The 16,335-nt window shown below is 46.0% G+C and overlaps 1 protein-coding gene across 1 annotated transcript; it reads right to left on the bottom strand.

The window, feature by feature from the left end:
- Positions 1–5,487: 5,487 nt before the first annotated feature.
- Positions 5,488–7,242, bottom strand: LOC123395586. Its single transcript, XM_045090607.1, has one exon. The coding sequence runs from the start codon at positions 7,201–7,203 to the stop codon at positions 5,719–5,721; it is 1,485 nt and encodes a 494-aa protein (XP_044946542.1). The 5' UTR covers positions 7,204–7,242; the 3' UTR covers positions 5,488–5,718.
- Positions 7,243–16,335: the final 9,093 nt, after the last annotated feature.

The following is a 16,335-nucleotide window of genomic DNA, read 5'->3' as shown; positions in this document are numbered from 1 at the left end:
GGCGGCCTCTCATGGTCTTCTCGTTCATCAAATGGACGTTAAGACGGCTTTCCTGAATGGAGAGCTAAATGAGGAAATCTATATGCAACAGCCAGATGGCTTTGTGATAGAAGGTCAGGAAGGAAAGATGTGTAAGTTGCTGAAATCTTTATATGGTCTGAGACAAGCACCTAAGCAATGGCATGAGAAGTTTAATACAACTCTGACATCTGTTGGCTTCGTTGTTAATGAAGCTGACAAATGTGTATACTATCGCCATGGTGGGGGCGAAGGAGTTATATTGTGCTTGTATGTTGATGACATACTGATATTTGGAACCAACCTCAAAGTAATTGAGGAGGTTAAGTCTTTTCTGTCTCAAAACTTTGAGATGAAGGACCTTGGGGTGGCTGATGTTATCTTGAACATCAAGCTGTTGAGAGATGATGAGGGTGGGATTACACTTCTGCAATCCCACTATGTTGATAAGATTTTGAGTCGCTTTGGATATTCAGACTGCAAAATTTGTCAAACACCATATGATCCTAGTGTGCTTATTCGAAAGTTTAAAGGCACAACTATAGATCAATTGAGATTCTCTCAAATTATCGGTTCACTTATGTACCTAGCTAGCGCAACGAGGCCTGACATCGCGTTTGCTGTGAGCAAACTTAGCCGGTTTGTTGCAAACCCGGGCAATGTTCATTGGCGTGCTGTTGAAAGAATTATGCGCTACTTGAAAGGTACTGTCAACCACGGGCTTCACTATACGGGATTCCCATCGGTACTTGAAGGGTATAGTGATGCGAATTGGATCTCTGATGCTGATGAGATGAAGGCCACTACTGGGTATATGTTTACTCTTGGGGGTGGTGCTGTTTCCTGGAAGTCTTGCAAGCAAACGATCTTAACAAGATCGACAATGGAAGCAGAATTAACAGCATTAGACACATCTGGTGTCGAAGCAGAATTTCTTCGAGATCTTTTGATGGACTTACCTGTGGTTGAGAAGCCGGTTCCGGCTATCCTTATGAACTGCGATAATCAGACGGTTATTGTTAAAGTGAAGAGTTCAAAGGACAATATGAAGTCCAACAAACATATAAGAATGAGACTGAAGTCTGTCAGACGTTTGAGAAACTCCGGAGTGATAGCGTTGGATTATATCCAAACGGCTAAGAATCTGGCAGATCCCTTTACTAAAGGGCTATCACGTGTTGTGATAGATAGTGCATCGAGGGAGATGGGTATGAGATCCACATGAGTTGCCATGGTAGTAACCCAACCTATATGATCGGAGATCCCGTGAAGTAGGACCTGGGAAAACAAGCCAATGGTGAACTCAGGAGAGTAACTTTACTAACTCACTCCGTTGGAGATGCAATACTCTCGGATACTGTATGGTAGGATGACTACTGTCTTAATGTGTTCTAAAGCTTATATGTAAGCAAGATGCTGTCCTACAGAGCGATCTTTGGAGGAACACACCTATATGAGCTTGACTGCTGGTCACAGTCTATGAGGTTTGGGTGATCTCTAGTAAACTCATGAATAGGCCAGGAGTGTGACTAATATGCTCCACCCGAGGGGTCACCTTCGGCAGTCTAGTACTAGTAAGACTTGTGGTGAAGCTCCTTTACGCCAAGCTGACAATTCAAGGCATAGTCCATTGTTCAGTTGTAAAGGAGTGTAGCTACTTGTTCTAGGTGAAGCTCAACCTTAATAGGTCTTTACTAAAATGCTGGTATATTAAAACAGTGATTGGAACGAGGGAACACGATGTGCCCTTGAGATCTGGTGGGGGATTGTTGAAATTTGGAGGTGGGCTTTAGGCCCATTAGAGAATTTCAGAAAAATCTCCAAGGGCCCATGTAGGTGGTGGCATGACAAGGTGGTGGGAGTTTAGTCCCACCCCGCTAGTGGAGGAGAGTTTGGACCCCTTTATAAGGGTCTCTCTTCCACATGCTATTGGAGAGTGAGAAGAGAAGGTGCCCTCGCGCACTCCTCCGCCGCCCGCCTCGTCACGACGCGACGCGGGTTGCGGGAATGAGCCGAGCCGAGCTCATACCTACGTGCTTATTTTTGCCGGTCAGGAACGGAGAATACGTAACGGACAAGGCACGATCCGAGACGTCGGATCGTGGCTGTTACCGACTCGGACGTGGGCTTGGCCCACGTCTCTCCACCCAGCCGCCTTTATAAGCACGCGATCGCCTACCCTAGCCGTCACGAGAATCAGATCACATCTGCCTCACGCGTTCGTTCCTTGAACTGCTGCTGCCGCCGGCGACTCCGTCCCGTTTACCGCGTACATGGTCGACGGGAGAGCAGGCCTCCGAAACCTCGCCTCTCCGGTTCCTGTACGGGAGAGGGGCGATTAGGTTTTTGGGGAGCGATCACGCGACTGCTCGCCTCCGTCCGTCTGCTTCGTCTACGTCCGCGTCGCCCTCGTCATCGCCATATCTTCACCAAGCGAAGCTGACCGTCTCCGCGAGGAAGCCGAGAAGAAGACGGCAGAGGATACTGCCGCCGCCGCCGCTGCTACGGCCAACTGGCCGATTGGAGGGTATGTCTCGTTTATCCTCATGTTCGTATTTATCCTAGCAGTACTACTTGTTTGCATTGATGTATCAACTATATGCGTAGTATGTGCTAGGTTAGCTCAAGATCAGTATGTCATTAGTCTAGTCAATGCCATGCTAGTTATTATTTCGTGGATTAATATACTCGGAAAATTGCCTATTTACTCAACAGATCATCTGCGCCGTCGATCATCATAGATTATTCAAAAGGCAATTCTTAAAAAAAAACATGATCATCTGCAAACTCAATTTAGTACTACTCCTTCCGATCCATATTGCTTGGCATAACATCTTATAACAGGAACAAGAACAAAACTATCGTTGCAGCAAGTGTGGGGCATCCGTGCCTGTGCCTGATCAAACACACATGCGGTTCGAACTTGAGACAGAATCTTACCAACTGAGCCACATTCCCATGCAATTAAGCAGAGCTCACTAGCTGACGCATGCAGGAACGAAATTAGCACAAGCAAGACAAACACATGCATCCCGTGTGAGCACAAATCTATAGAGTATACATGCATGTAACCTCAACATTTTCCTACGCAGTTTCTTTCCTTGTCTCAAAAAAACACATGAAGGCGAGCCCGATTACTGGCTAAAAACCATCATGAGACCTTTATCGGTGCAGAATATTACAGAAACTGCAAGTTTTATTTGAACAGCTCTAGAAAACGGCTTGAACAGTAAGTAAGTTGAAACTAGTTGCATTTGCATTTTCAAAGAAACTACCTAGTATGCTGAAACTTAGCCCAGCAACCAACTCTCGAAAACTGCTTAATCAGACACAGCTCTATGAAACAAACTAGTACCATTGATGAAATACTGAAACATATATAGCCGAGCAGCAAACGATATTTCCGTCATCCAATGGAATCTAAGTGAGGTGAAGTTCATGAGTCAAAACAAGAATATGAAGTTGATCAATCATGTACACAGCGGTGACAATAACAAACTGAAGTATATAAAGAAACAACAGATGAAATCATGACATCCGATTTACATCTTAACATAGGAGAAACAAAATTATCACTCCATGACTCATGAGTCAAAACTTAAAGGGGAATATCGAAAGAATTTCAGTTAGTTTGATCATGTATGACATTTGTGCTGCATGATCCACTTCATATGGAGATGGTGCATGACCAGAACAAACTGATGTACACAAAGGCCATGTAGATAAAAAACATCACAAGATCATATGCAAACTCAGTTTCGTACCTCCATTCCAAAATATAAGACGTTTTCGTAGGCTAAAATGGCCTACAAAACGTCTTATATTTTGAAACAGAGGTAATACATCTTAACGTGACAAGAAAAAAATGATCACGCCAGTGTGTTTGTGGCATCCGTGCCTGCCAACATATGCTGAAACTTAGCTCAGCAACCAACAGAAAGTAACTTAGACCAGGAACAAGCTCCCAAAAAATGCTCGATGAGACAAAAATCTAGGTAACAAACGACCTAGTAACTTGAAGAAAACAAGCAGGAACTACTGATAAAATCATGAAACTTAACCGAGGTCAGTTTAGGATTCCAAACCGAGAAGGCGGAAATATCAAGGAGTTCCAGTTAAGCTGGTCATGTATGACATTCCTCCGACACGATCCACGGTGCAGAAACAGAACATGCAGTTGATCAAATCCATCACAGGACTATACAGTTTACATCTTAACAGACCAGAAACAAAATGATCACAGAAGTTCATGCGTCAAAACCGGAAGGGGGATACCATAGATGTTGCACAATCCATGGTGCAAAACACAAGATACGCAGATGGTAAGGATGACTATAACAAACTGAAGTACATAAAGATCTTGCAGATTAAACCATCACAAGATCATCTGCAGACTCAGTTTGTTACTAAATCATAAACTGAACAAGAACTAAAAGATCATTGCAGTGAGTTTGGAACATCGGTGCCTGTTCCTGACCAAACATCAACACACGCGTTTCAAACAGAACAAGAAAGACATATTCCTACCAACCCAACAACGTTCCTTATATGCATGCATGCATAGGATGATTCAGAGTTGGAAGTAAACTGAACCATCTAAACAATAACTGATGCATGCAGGAACAAAATTAGCACAGGCAACAACAAAAGTTCAGAAACAGTTGGAACAGAGCAATGAGATGATCCATCATAATCACACCAAAATTTACTCAAGTCGTACTGGATAAGCTAGACAACAGCAAAATGTGATCAGAAGTAGAACGCAGTACTCACCTGAACCTCTATTGAACTAAATGACTGATCAAATATCTCTTCCAAACCACCACGCGCTACTAGCAGTAAATCCTCCATCGCGAGAAACATAACAGAGCAAAACGATGGAGACGACTCACTCGTCGGAAAACTACTTAATCAGACACAACTGTAGGAAAAAAAACTACCAAGTAACTTGATAGAAACTAGCAGGAACCACTAAACTGATGAAATACTAAAACTTAGCCAAGCAACCGATATTGCTGTCATACACTGAAATTTAAGGTGAGGTAACCTTCATGAGTCAAAACAAGCATATGAAGTTGATCAATCATGTTCACAATGATGACGATAACATACTGGAGTATACACAAAGAAACAGAAGGATCATCCATCTACATCTTAAGAGAACAGAAGCAAAATGATCACTGTAAGTTCATGACAATCGCACTGCATAATCCATGGTGCAAAACACAGAACAAACTGAGGCACACAAACATCCTGCGGCTCAATACTAGTACTATCTTAACAGGACAAGAACAAAACTATCGCTGCAGTGAGTTTGGGAATCGTACCAACCGAACAACATTTCTTAGCATGCGTGGGAAGACTCAAGAGTAAAATTGGAAGTAAACTGAGCCATCTAAAAAGTAAACAAAATTAGCACAAGCAACAACAAAAAGTTCAGCAAACAGTTGGAGCAGAGCAAGAAGAATGTCTCAATCGAATTAGCACCAAAATTCATTCAAGTCGTACGTACTGGATAAGGCAACAACTATTTGGTGCCACAAAATGTCATCAGAGTTCAGAGGTAAAACACATTGCTCATCGCGACATCCATACGACTGCCCAATCTCTCATCTGTTCTGAACCACTACCAACTAACTAGCAGTAAATCCTCCATGGCTAGAAGCATAACAGAGCAAAAGGATCGAGACGACTCACGCATCACTCGCCGTGAGCCGCTGAGGAGGGGCAGTCGCCGAAGGCCCCCCCGACGCCGCAGGTGCCGTTCGTCTGGTCGGTGGCGGAAGCGACGGCGACAGAGACGGCGAGGTCGGCGAGGTCGAGGCGGGGGAACGGCGCGTAGACGCCGTGGACGGCGATGCGCGAGTTGACCACCACGTCGGCCTCCTTGATGGGTATGTAGTTGATGCGGACGTCGTTGGAGGAGGAGGCCGAGCCGGCGCCGTGGGTGACGACGAGGCTCTGTCCCTGGCCGGCCAGCGTGGGGAGGACCGTGCCGGGGCGGAGGCGGTGGAGGTCGGCACGGGTGAGGCGGTGGTCGGGGACGATGTGGAAGCGCACCGCCGAGACGTAGTCGTGGCCTCCGCCGACGAAGATGGCCGGGTCGTCGAGCGCGAAGAGCGTCAGGTTGGCGAACTTCTCGAGCTCGGCGAACTTGACGCGCATGGCCAGCGCCATGAAGCCGTAGCCCCCGTCGCGTAGTCGCGCCATGGCGTCGCGGATCATGACGCGCACCACGGAGGCGGCGGTGGCCGCGGATGCCGCGGCGGAGCGGCCGGTGCCGGTGAGGTGGTGGTGGTGCGGGCCGTCGAAGCAGGAGTGCGTGAGCGGGCGCAGGAAGCCGTGGAGGCCGTGGACGACGTAGCGGCCGTCGTTGTAGAGCTCGGGGTGGGACACCTCGACGCCGTCGGCGTAGATCCTGGCGTAGTGGATGTCGAAGGGGCCCCGCTCGGTGACGACCTTGATGCAGAAGCCGACGGAGGCGGAGGGGATCTTCATGGTGGCGGCGGCGGCGAGGTCGGAGTAGGGGTAGTAGCCCATGGCGATGTGCTGCTGGAGGAGGTGGCGGCGCGAGCACATGGGGCAGGAGGCCTGGAGGAAGGCGTCGGGGGCCGCGAAGACGGTGATGGCCCCGGGCCACCTGGCGAGCGGCGGGTCGCGGGCGAGGAGCGGCGCCTCCGACGCCATCTCGTTGTACCCCAGCGAGGTGAGCACCCTCTCGAGCTGCTGCAGCCCATGCTCGGCGTCGGACGCCGCGGGAGGCGGAGGCGGGCTCGCGGTCGTCGTCGCCACCGTGGCAGAGTGCGGGAGAAGCGTGCTGGTCGTCGATGTCGTCGCTGCAGCGGGCGTCGTCGACGCGGGCCCCTCCTCCCGCGGCTGCGGGGTCGCCTCCGCGAGATCCGGCGCCGGGAGGACGAGCGGAGCGGGACGGGCCTCCGCCGCGTCCGTGGGCTGCGCGTCGGAGAGGACGGGGTCGACGTCGACGGGGGAGAGCAGGGACTGGCTGTCGGCGTGGAGGTGGTTCTGGTGCATGGAGGGCGCGGCGCCGGGGACGGGATGGAAGCGGGCGGTGGCCGTGCGGTGGTGGTGGTGGTGGGCGCGCGCGGTCTCCGGCGAGTGGGTGGCGGAGGCGGTGGACAGCACGAGGAGGAGGAGGAGGAGGTGGTGATGAAGATGGAGCGCCATGTCTGGCACTCTGGCTGCGTGCGAAGGAGCGAACGAATTGGAATTGGAATTGGAATGGGTTTGGATCCGGAGGGGGGCTATAAAGCCTGTAGCACGGCGTCTGCGCTTGGCGACAGGGTCCCACCAACTTGCGGAGCAAGCCATACGATCACGTCACTCATCTTGTGCAGTCCGACTGTCAAAAGCGGGTCAAGCCTCTCAAGGGTTGTTTCGCCTTTTTCTTTTTCTTTTAGCGCAGGAGCTATTCGTCATTCGGTTCAATTTCAAATTTGTGTAAGTTGAATTTTGGGGAGAACACATGAACAGCTTGACACCAAAGCCGGCAACAACGCTGCAAGCGGCGGCGAGGCCGAGCCACACCACTGGGATTTTCTTCCAAACCACGGGCTCTCGGTAAACAAATATATGTCGAGAGCCACCCTCGGAAAGAAAGGGTTTACGGCAACTACGTTCCTTTGCTGATGGTGGCTCACGGCGAACACGCACCGAACGTCAAAACGGGCAGACGCCGAGCGCTATTCTCGGCAAAAAGAAGCCACGTGGCATGGTCGTTGGGAACTGACGGCGCCGTCACTCGGTTTAACTATACCGAGAGCAGCTACATCGCTCTCGATAAAAAAACGCACATAAACATTTTCGTACCTGACATGCGGTCCCAATGATCACATTTATCAGTAAAAGTTCTAAATTATTTGCTAAATATTTAAAATGAATAATATGATTATGCCTTTACCGAGAGCTACTCTCGGCAATGCCCTCGACACAAGGTGATCCAGGCTTTTCTCTTTACCGAGAGCAACACTCAGCACAAGGTGAACCCTAGATCTAGGGTTTTATCTTTACCGAGAGCACCACTCGGAAAACATGGACTCAAGATTTACGGTTTTATCTTAACCGAGAGTCGCACCGCAGACTCTCGGTAAAGGTCTGCGGGATACTTAAGTTTCTTCCCTGTCAGGCTTTTCTCACTTTTGGTTCCATTTTTCACCGACCGGCGACCTCCCCTCCCCCCTCCTCGCCCAGCGCCCCCTCCCCGCCGGTGCCCCCACCCCCCTCCGGACGACGCCTTCATTTTTTGGGTGAGCTTGGATGGATGTTATATGGATGAATGCTAGATATATGTTAGATGAATGCTAGATGTTATGAATGCTACATCTTGGATGAAATGTTAGATGAATGCTAGATGCATGTTAGATGAATATGCTAGATGAATGTATGCTACCGATCAATCAACTTTAGAGAAGTGTAGTAAATGTACCTGCTGATGTGTAGCCTCTGAGTATAACTTGATTATGAATCATTAATGCTTATGTTGGCTATGTTTTGCTTGTGCTCTTCTAAACTTTTTTTGCTTCTCCTGTTATGCTTGTTCAAATCATACTCTTCTATTGATAGATGAGGTGGTATGCGGTATGTAGAGGAAGGTCTCCTGGAGTGTACGATTCGTGGGAGGAATGTCGTGAACAGGTGAACGGTTACAGCAATACCGACTATAAAGGGTTTCCAACTAGGCAGCAGGTAGAGGATCATTACTCCCAGTTCCTGCTCAAAGCGAGGCATCCTAAAATGTATGATTCGTTTGAGTATCATTGCTTAGAGCTACAGTGCAGCGCGAAGCGCGGTGATGGAGTAAGCAAGGGTATATGTCAGACTTGGTTTGGTGGCATGAAGAATCTGATAATCTTCGTCCAGATCGTCATTATTTTGGTGTTGATGATATCTTGTGCATGGTTAGTATACATTGGGATAAATGTTATTTATTTTCTATTGTTGTCTCACTTTGTTATTCTTTTTATATAACTGATGAAATATGTTTCGTGATTATTTTGTAGACGATTTAATAACATGTGAACGATGGAGCTCGTGGATGCGAACCTGATGCACTTACATGCTATGTTCATACCGGTGGAGCTAATGGAGCTTATGTTTACCTATTTGCACTCGTGAACTTGTTTTTGGCTCCGAATTTGTTGGATATATATGTATGCACTTGGTGGAGATATCTATATATTGTTGGATATATATGTATGCACTTGATGGATATATGTATGTATTGTTGGATATGTATTCAAGTTGATGGAGATATCTATGGGGGCATGTTTGATCTAGCTAGATGGAAAAACATAAGAAAAAGAACAGGGGCACTTAACTTTAGCGAGAGAGGCTCTCGGTAAACACGCATGAGCTGGGGTAATAAAGTGCTCATGTAACTTGTTTTCCGAGAGCTACACTCAGAGAAGGAGTGGCACAACCGTAGTTTCATTTCAGGCAACCCCTTTTCCCAGAGCTGCTCTCGGTAGTATGTATTTTTTCGAGTGTAGCTCTCGGGAATTTGTCCCATTGCTTCTGTTTTTAAGTTCTTTCTTATCTGATCCTTGCAACTGAAAACAACTATAGGGCAATTTCTGTATATATATGCAGTGCAGGAAATGTTATCGTAACAAATGAATTTAGGGGCTCCTAGCTCTCTAGAAATTTATCGACTAACACATCACACATAGGAACAATTTAAAGTAGTTCACATATATAGGCGAATGTTTCATACTAGGACACATGACACGCAAGGCTACTTGTGAAAGTTCACTACTTGCAAAAAACATATGCACATCACATAAAGGTTCACATCTTTATACAACCATCTTAAGGAAGAGGAGGGGCATCATTTCCATCGGGTTAAGCTCCAGGAGGAGGAGGAGGAGGAGGAGGGGCATCATTTCCAACGCCTTGAGATTGCATAAGAGCTTATAAAAGTATAATCACATTAGCATTGTTCGTGGCTAAATAATAAATGGGGCAAAATTTAGAGAATGTTCTACCTCTAGTTTTTTCTCGAGAAGTTTGAACCTTTCGTTCATTTCTGCGCTCTCCTTCTCCATTTTATCCTCCTCAGCCTAGAGCCTTTGCTCCTCAACCTGCTGCCTTTGCTCCTCTTCAGTAGCCTGTTGTTCCAATAATTCCTGTAATATGCATTACGGTCATATAGGTTGCAAGGGTGGTATTTTGAGGCATGGGCATAAATGAACGGTTATGATGCTAACCTTGGGACGCGTGATCTCACATGACGCGTGATCTCACGTGACGCGGCGGTCGGGTGACTCCATAATGACGGAGTTGATCTTGTGCTCGACGCGCGTATCTCGTGGATCTTGCGATGCGAGGAGTGTTGGAAATATGAGCAATTTACCATAGGATTTTATTACAGGAAAAAATAGGAAAAACATAACCAACATAACAACAACGAAAGAAGGCAAGCTATATAGAGATGAGAAGACAAAAGACATGTGCACGTAGAATGCAGAAAAGAGCATATGTATAACCGTTCTACAAAGACAAGGTATCATATGGAGTAATGAGTAGAAACGGAACATATCTAGCAGAGAAACTATAGCAAAAAGGTGTGATAGAAATTCAAAGAAGAAGCACATGAGTACGTACTGAGTTGCAGCAGCAGGAGGATTGGTGTTGGAGTTGTCGTTGGCCATGGTACCGAAGAGGTGGTCGACGTCGGGGAAGTAGTCGTCGTCCGGGAAGAGATCGTCGGTGTCCGTGATGGAAGCCAGTAGTCGCGCTGAGCGCTCCCCAAAAACCTTATCGCCCTTCTCCCGTACAAGACTCAAAGAGACGGAGTTTCGGAGGCCTACTGTCCCGACGAACGGTGCACGCCGTAGGACGGGATGAGGAAGAACGTAGCAGCAACACAGAGAGAAGAACCAGTGGCGAGTGGGAACTTCTGATGCGTACTCTCTGGAGAGGAGTGACCTCTCTTTTATAGGCGCAGGAGAAGAAGGCGAGAGGCCAGCGACGGGATGTGAAGCGAACAGACGCAGGGATGAAACTGCGGCGTGTGCTTTCAATATCCACTACAGCAGAAAACGTTCAGCTCCTCCGAGTGGCCTTTCGTATACCATTCGTGCGTGGCAAAAATTTAGCTCGGCTCGGCTCATTCCCGCGGCGCGTCGTGTCGTGACGAGGCGGGCGGCGGAGGAGGAGCGCGCGTGTATGTCTCTCTTGTTCTCAACCTCATACATGTGTGGAAACATCCTCCCTTATAAGGAGGTCCAACTCCCACTAAACTAGCAATGTGGGACTAAACATTTCCACCTCATGCCTCACACAAATGGGCTGCGTGGGCCTCTAGGATTTATTAGGAATTTTTGAAATTACATATTGGGCTGGCCCATAAATACACAAAATTCCAGCAATCCCCCACCAGATCCCAGAGGCACACAAAATTTGCCTTTGGTTCCAAAACACTGTTTTATATACCGATACTACAGTGGAGACTGTTAAGTTGAACTTCCACCTAGAACTCTATGCTTCACTAGTAAGCAACTTGAACAGTGGACTAGGCCTTGAACTGCAAGTTTTCTGCGAATCTAGCTTCACACAGATCCTTGACCGATACTAGGCTGTCGTGGGACTTCCCCGCGGATGGAGCTTATGCGTCATACTCCGAGACCTTTCGTGAGTATACTAGAGAGCACCCTACTCTCATAGATTGCGACGTTTAACAATCTGACTCATATAGGTATGTTCTTCAAAAGATGTTCTGCAGGACAACATCTCTGCTTCAGTAAGCAACTTAGAACATATTAAGATGTATATAAACCTGCCATGCAGTTTAGGAAAGTATTGCATCTTCATGGAGTGGTATCATTAATGATAAGGATACTTTCCTCTCAGTTGACCAACAACTTGTCTTCCACATCTAATTCACGGGATCTCCGATCACAAAGAATAGGTTACCACTGTTAACAACTCAAATTGTAGGTCTCATACCCATCTACCTCGATGCATTATCTATCACATTACATGATAGACCCTTAGTAAAAGGATCTGCCAGATTTTTAGATGTTTGGATATAATCCAATGCAATAACTCCGGAGTTTCTCATTTTCCTGACAGATTTTAACCTTCTCTGAATGTGTCTTAATGACTTCATGTTATCCTTTGAGCTGCTCACTTTCGTGATCACAGTTTGATTGTCGCAGATCATAAGGATACCAGGTACTGGTTTCTCAACAACCGGCAAGTCACTCAAGAGCCGATGAAGCCAATCTGCTTCGACCGTAGCTGTATCTAGTGCTGTGAGTTCTGCTTCCATTGTTGACCTTGTTAAGATCGTTTGCTTGCAAGACTTCCAAGAAACAGCGCCACCTCCATGAGTGAATACATATCCGCTCGTGGCCTTTATCTCATCAGCATCATAGATCCAGTTTGAATCACTATACCCTTCAAGCACCTTTGGATGTCCAGTATAGTGAATTCCATAATTTGCAGTGCCTTTCAAATAACGCAAAACTCTCTCTAGAGCTTTCCAATGCACATCTCCTGGTTTTGAGACAAACCGACTCAGTTTGCTAGCAGCAAAAGAGATGTCAGGTCTTGTAGCACTGGCTAAGTACATAAGCGAGCCAATAATCTGAGAATATTTCAATTGGTCTCTAGCAATTCTTCGATTCTTTCGAAGTAGCACGCTCGCATCATATGGTGTGGGAGAGGACTTGCAGTCACTATACTCAAAGCGACTCAAGATCTTTTCCACATAGTGAGATTGAAGCAACGTAATCCCACCATCTTCGTCTCTTAACAACTTGATGTTCAGAATGACATCAGCCATTCCTAAATCCTTCATCTCAAAACAGTGAGATAAGAAATCCTTGACTTCTTTAATAACGTTCAGATTTGTTCCGAAAATCAGTATGTCATCAACATACAAGCAAAGGATAACTTCCTCGCCCCCACCATAGCGATAGTACACACATTTATCAGCTTCATTTACAACAAAGCCTGCAGTTGTGAGAGTCCTTTCAAACTTCTCATGCCACTGCTTGGGTGCTTGCTTAAGTCCATATAAAGACTTCAGCAACTTGCATACTTTCCCTTCCTGACCATGTACTACAAACCCATCTGGTTGTTCCATGTAAATTTCCTCATCCAGCTCTCCATTTAGGAAAGTAGTCTTAACATCCATTTGATGAACGAGAAGACCATGCGAGGCGGCTAGTGAAAGTAGTACTCGAATAGTGGTCAGTCGAGCCACGGGTGAGTAAGTATCAAAGAAGTCTTCTCCTTCCTTTTGGGTATAACCCTTAGCCACTAGCCGTGACTTGTACTTTTCGATAGTACCATCAGGCCTAAGTTTCTTCTTGAATACCCATTTGCATCCTATAGGTTTGCACCCATAAGGACGATCAGTTATCTCCCAAGTTTCATTTGACAAGATGGAATCCATCTCACTACGGACTGCTTCCTTCCAGTAGTCAGCATCTTCAGACGCATAGGCCTCTGAAATAGAAATGGGAGTATCGTCTATGAGATACACAAGAAAATCATCACCAAAGGACTTTGGAGTCCTCTGTCTCTTTCTCCTGGTAGGAGTTTCATTGTTCTCCTCCACAATATTTTCAAAGTGTTCCATCGAAATGATAGGTTCACTAAGTGTAACTAATTCATGATTTGATGAATTAGGCATCTCCTGATTAGATGAGGTAGCCATATCCTTCATGGGAAAGATATCTTCAAAGAAAGTCGCATCATTCGACTCCATGATTGTACCGACATGCATGTCAGATACCTCAGATTTTACAACCAAGAATCTATATCCAATGCTATGAAAAGCATATCCTAGAAAAACACAATCCACGGTTTTGGCCCTAGCTTGCGCTTCTTTGGGATTGGTACATTGACTTTTGCCAAACAACCCCAGGTTCGTAGATAAGAGAGTTTTAACCTTTTCTTTTCCCATTCCTCGAATGGAGTTATCTCTTTGTTCTTTGTAGGAACTCGATTCAGGACATGACATGCAGTCAATATTGCCTCCCCCCACCATGCCTTGGAGAGACCCGATGTATCTAACATGGCGTTCACCAAATCAGTTAGAGTACGGTTCTTTCTTTCGGCTATTCCATTTGATTGAGGTGAATAAGGAGGCGTCCTCTCATGAATTATACCATGTTCCGCACAAAAAGAATCAAATTCATTTGAGAAATACTCTCCACCACGATCGGACCTAAGCCTCTTGATCTTTCGATCAAGTTGGTTTTCTGCTTCAGCTTTAGAGATCTTGAAAAAGTTCAAAGCCTCATCCTTAGACTTCAGAAGATACACTCGGCAGTATCTAGTGGAGTCATCAATTAGTGTCATAAAATATTTCTTTCCACCTTTTGTCAAAATGCCATTCATTTCACATAGATCTGAATGTATGAGCTCTAGTGGTGCAAGATTTCTCGTTTCGACAGTCGTATGAGACTTACGAGGTTGTTTGGCTTGCACACAAACTTGACACTTAGATCCCTTGACTGTGTTAAAGCTAGGGATTAAGTTCAATTTGACTAGTCGTGACATGCAACCAAAATTAACATGACAAAGACGTGAATGCCACACATTTGATTCACTATTGTTGTAAACATGATTAACAACTTTATTGCAAACGTCTGACAAGGATAAATGGAACAGGCCTCCTAACTCATAGCCTTTACCAACAAAAGTTCCATACTTGGATATTACAAATTTATTAGACTCAAAGACAAGCTTGTAGCCATCTCTACACAAAAGAGATCCACTAACAAGATTTGTATTCACGGAGGGGACATAATGCACGTTCTTCAGCCGCACGATCTTTCCCGAAGTAAACTTCAGATCGACCGTGCCAACACCACGAACAGAAGCACGTGAACCGTTGCCCATCAGGACGGTGGAAGTCCCTGCGGACTGATAATATGAAAACATGGAAATATCACCGCATATATGCACATTAGCACCCGTGTCAATTAACCAATCAGGAAAATGACATACTGAAAGAATAGTGGGTAATATACCATACCCAACATCCTCCACGTCAGTGTCAGCAATGACGACATTAGCAGACTTGCTGCCTTTCCCATGTTGACGCTTGTCATAACGATTAGGGAAGTTAGGTGCCCAATGATCAGGATCTCCGCACACATGACAAACACCTTTCTTCTTGTCATTCTTCTTCTTGAAGTTGGTGTGTTGTACAGCCTTGTTCTTCCCATCGAACTTTGCTTTACCATCAAACTTGCCCTTGTTCTTGAAATTGTGGGGCTGGAAGTTTTTCTTCTGTACCAGATTGGCACTAGAACCTCCCTCAATAGCTCGAGCACGTGTGTCTTTTGCTCTCGCCTTTTCTTCCACATCAAGAGTACCTATGAGATCCGGAACGGAAAACTCCTGTCTCTTATGCTTCAGTAAGGTAGCAAAGTTCCTCCATGAAGGAGGAAGTTTAGTGATGATGCCTCCGGCAACAAACTTGTCCGGTAGCATGCAATTGAAGTGCTCAAGTTCTCTTGCAAATGGCTGTATTTCCTAAGCTTGCTCAACCACGGAGCGCTCTTCAGTCATCCTGTAGTCATAGAATTGTTCCATGATGTACAACTCAGTGCCAGCATCCGAGACCCCAAACTTGGTCTCGAGTGCATCCCACATATCTTTTCCATTATCAATTGACACATAAGCAACAACTATGTTCTCACCAAGAACGCTCAATAGAGCAGCCTTAAACAAGGTATCCATTTTCTGAAAAGCTAGCTCATGTTGAGCATCATGATCTCCTTCAGGTTTGCCAAGAGTGGCGTCATAGCAGCTCATGGTTTGAAACCATAGAACAGCTCTCACGCGCCATCTCTTGTAGTGAACACCCTCAAACATAGGAGGCCTCATGGAGGCAGCAAAACCACTCGGGGTAAATTGCCTATAATAAGGTTTTTGGATTGTTGGAAATATGAGCAATTTACCATAGGATTTTATTACAGGAAAAAATAGGAAAAACATAACCAACATAACAACAACGAAAGAAGGCAAGCTATATAGAGATGAGAAGACAAAAGACATGTGCACGTAGAATGCAGAAAAGAGCATATGTATAACCGTTCTACAAAGACAAGGTATCATATGGAGTAATGAGTAGAAACGGAACATATCTAGCAGAGAAACTATAGCAAAAAGGTGTGATAGGAATTCAAAGAAGAAGCACATGAGTACATACTGAGTTGAAGCAGCAGGAGGATTGGTGTTGGCGTTGTCGTTGGCCATGGTACCGAAGAGGTGGTCGACATCGGGGAAGTAGTCGTCGTCCGGGAAGAGATCGTCGGTGTCCGTGATGGAAGCCAG

The sequence above is a fragment of the Hordeum vulgare genome, chromosome 5H, assembly GCF_904849725.1.
Source record: "Hordeum vulgare subsp. vulgare chromosome 5H, MorexV3_pseudomolecules_assembly, whole genome shotgun sequence".
In the NCBI taxonomy this organism is placed as follows: domain Eukaryota; kingdom Viridiplantae; phylum Streptophyta; class Magnoliopsida; order Poales; family Poaceae; genus Hordeum; species Hordeum vulgare.
The sequence above is the reverse complement of the archived record's forward strand: the minus strand, read 5'-3'. Positions and strand labels throughout refer to the sequence as shown.

Bases quoted from the DNA above. Each gene is read 5' to 3' on its own strand.
- LOC123395586 (XM_045090607.1), bottom strand. From the start codon at position 7,203: ATGGCGCTCCATCTTCATCACCACCTCCTCCTCCTCCTCCTCGTGCTG.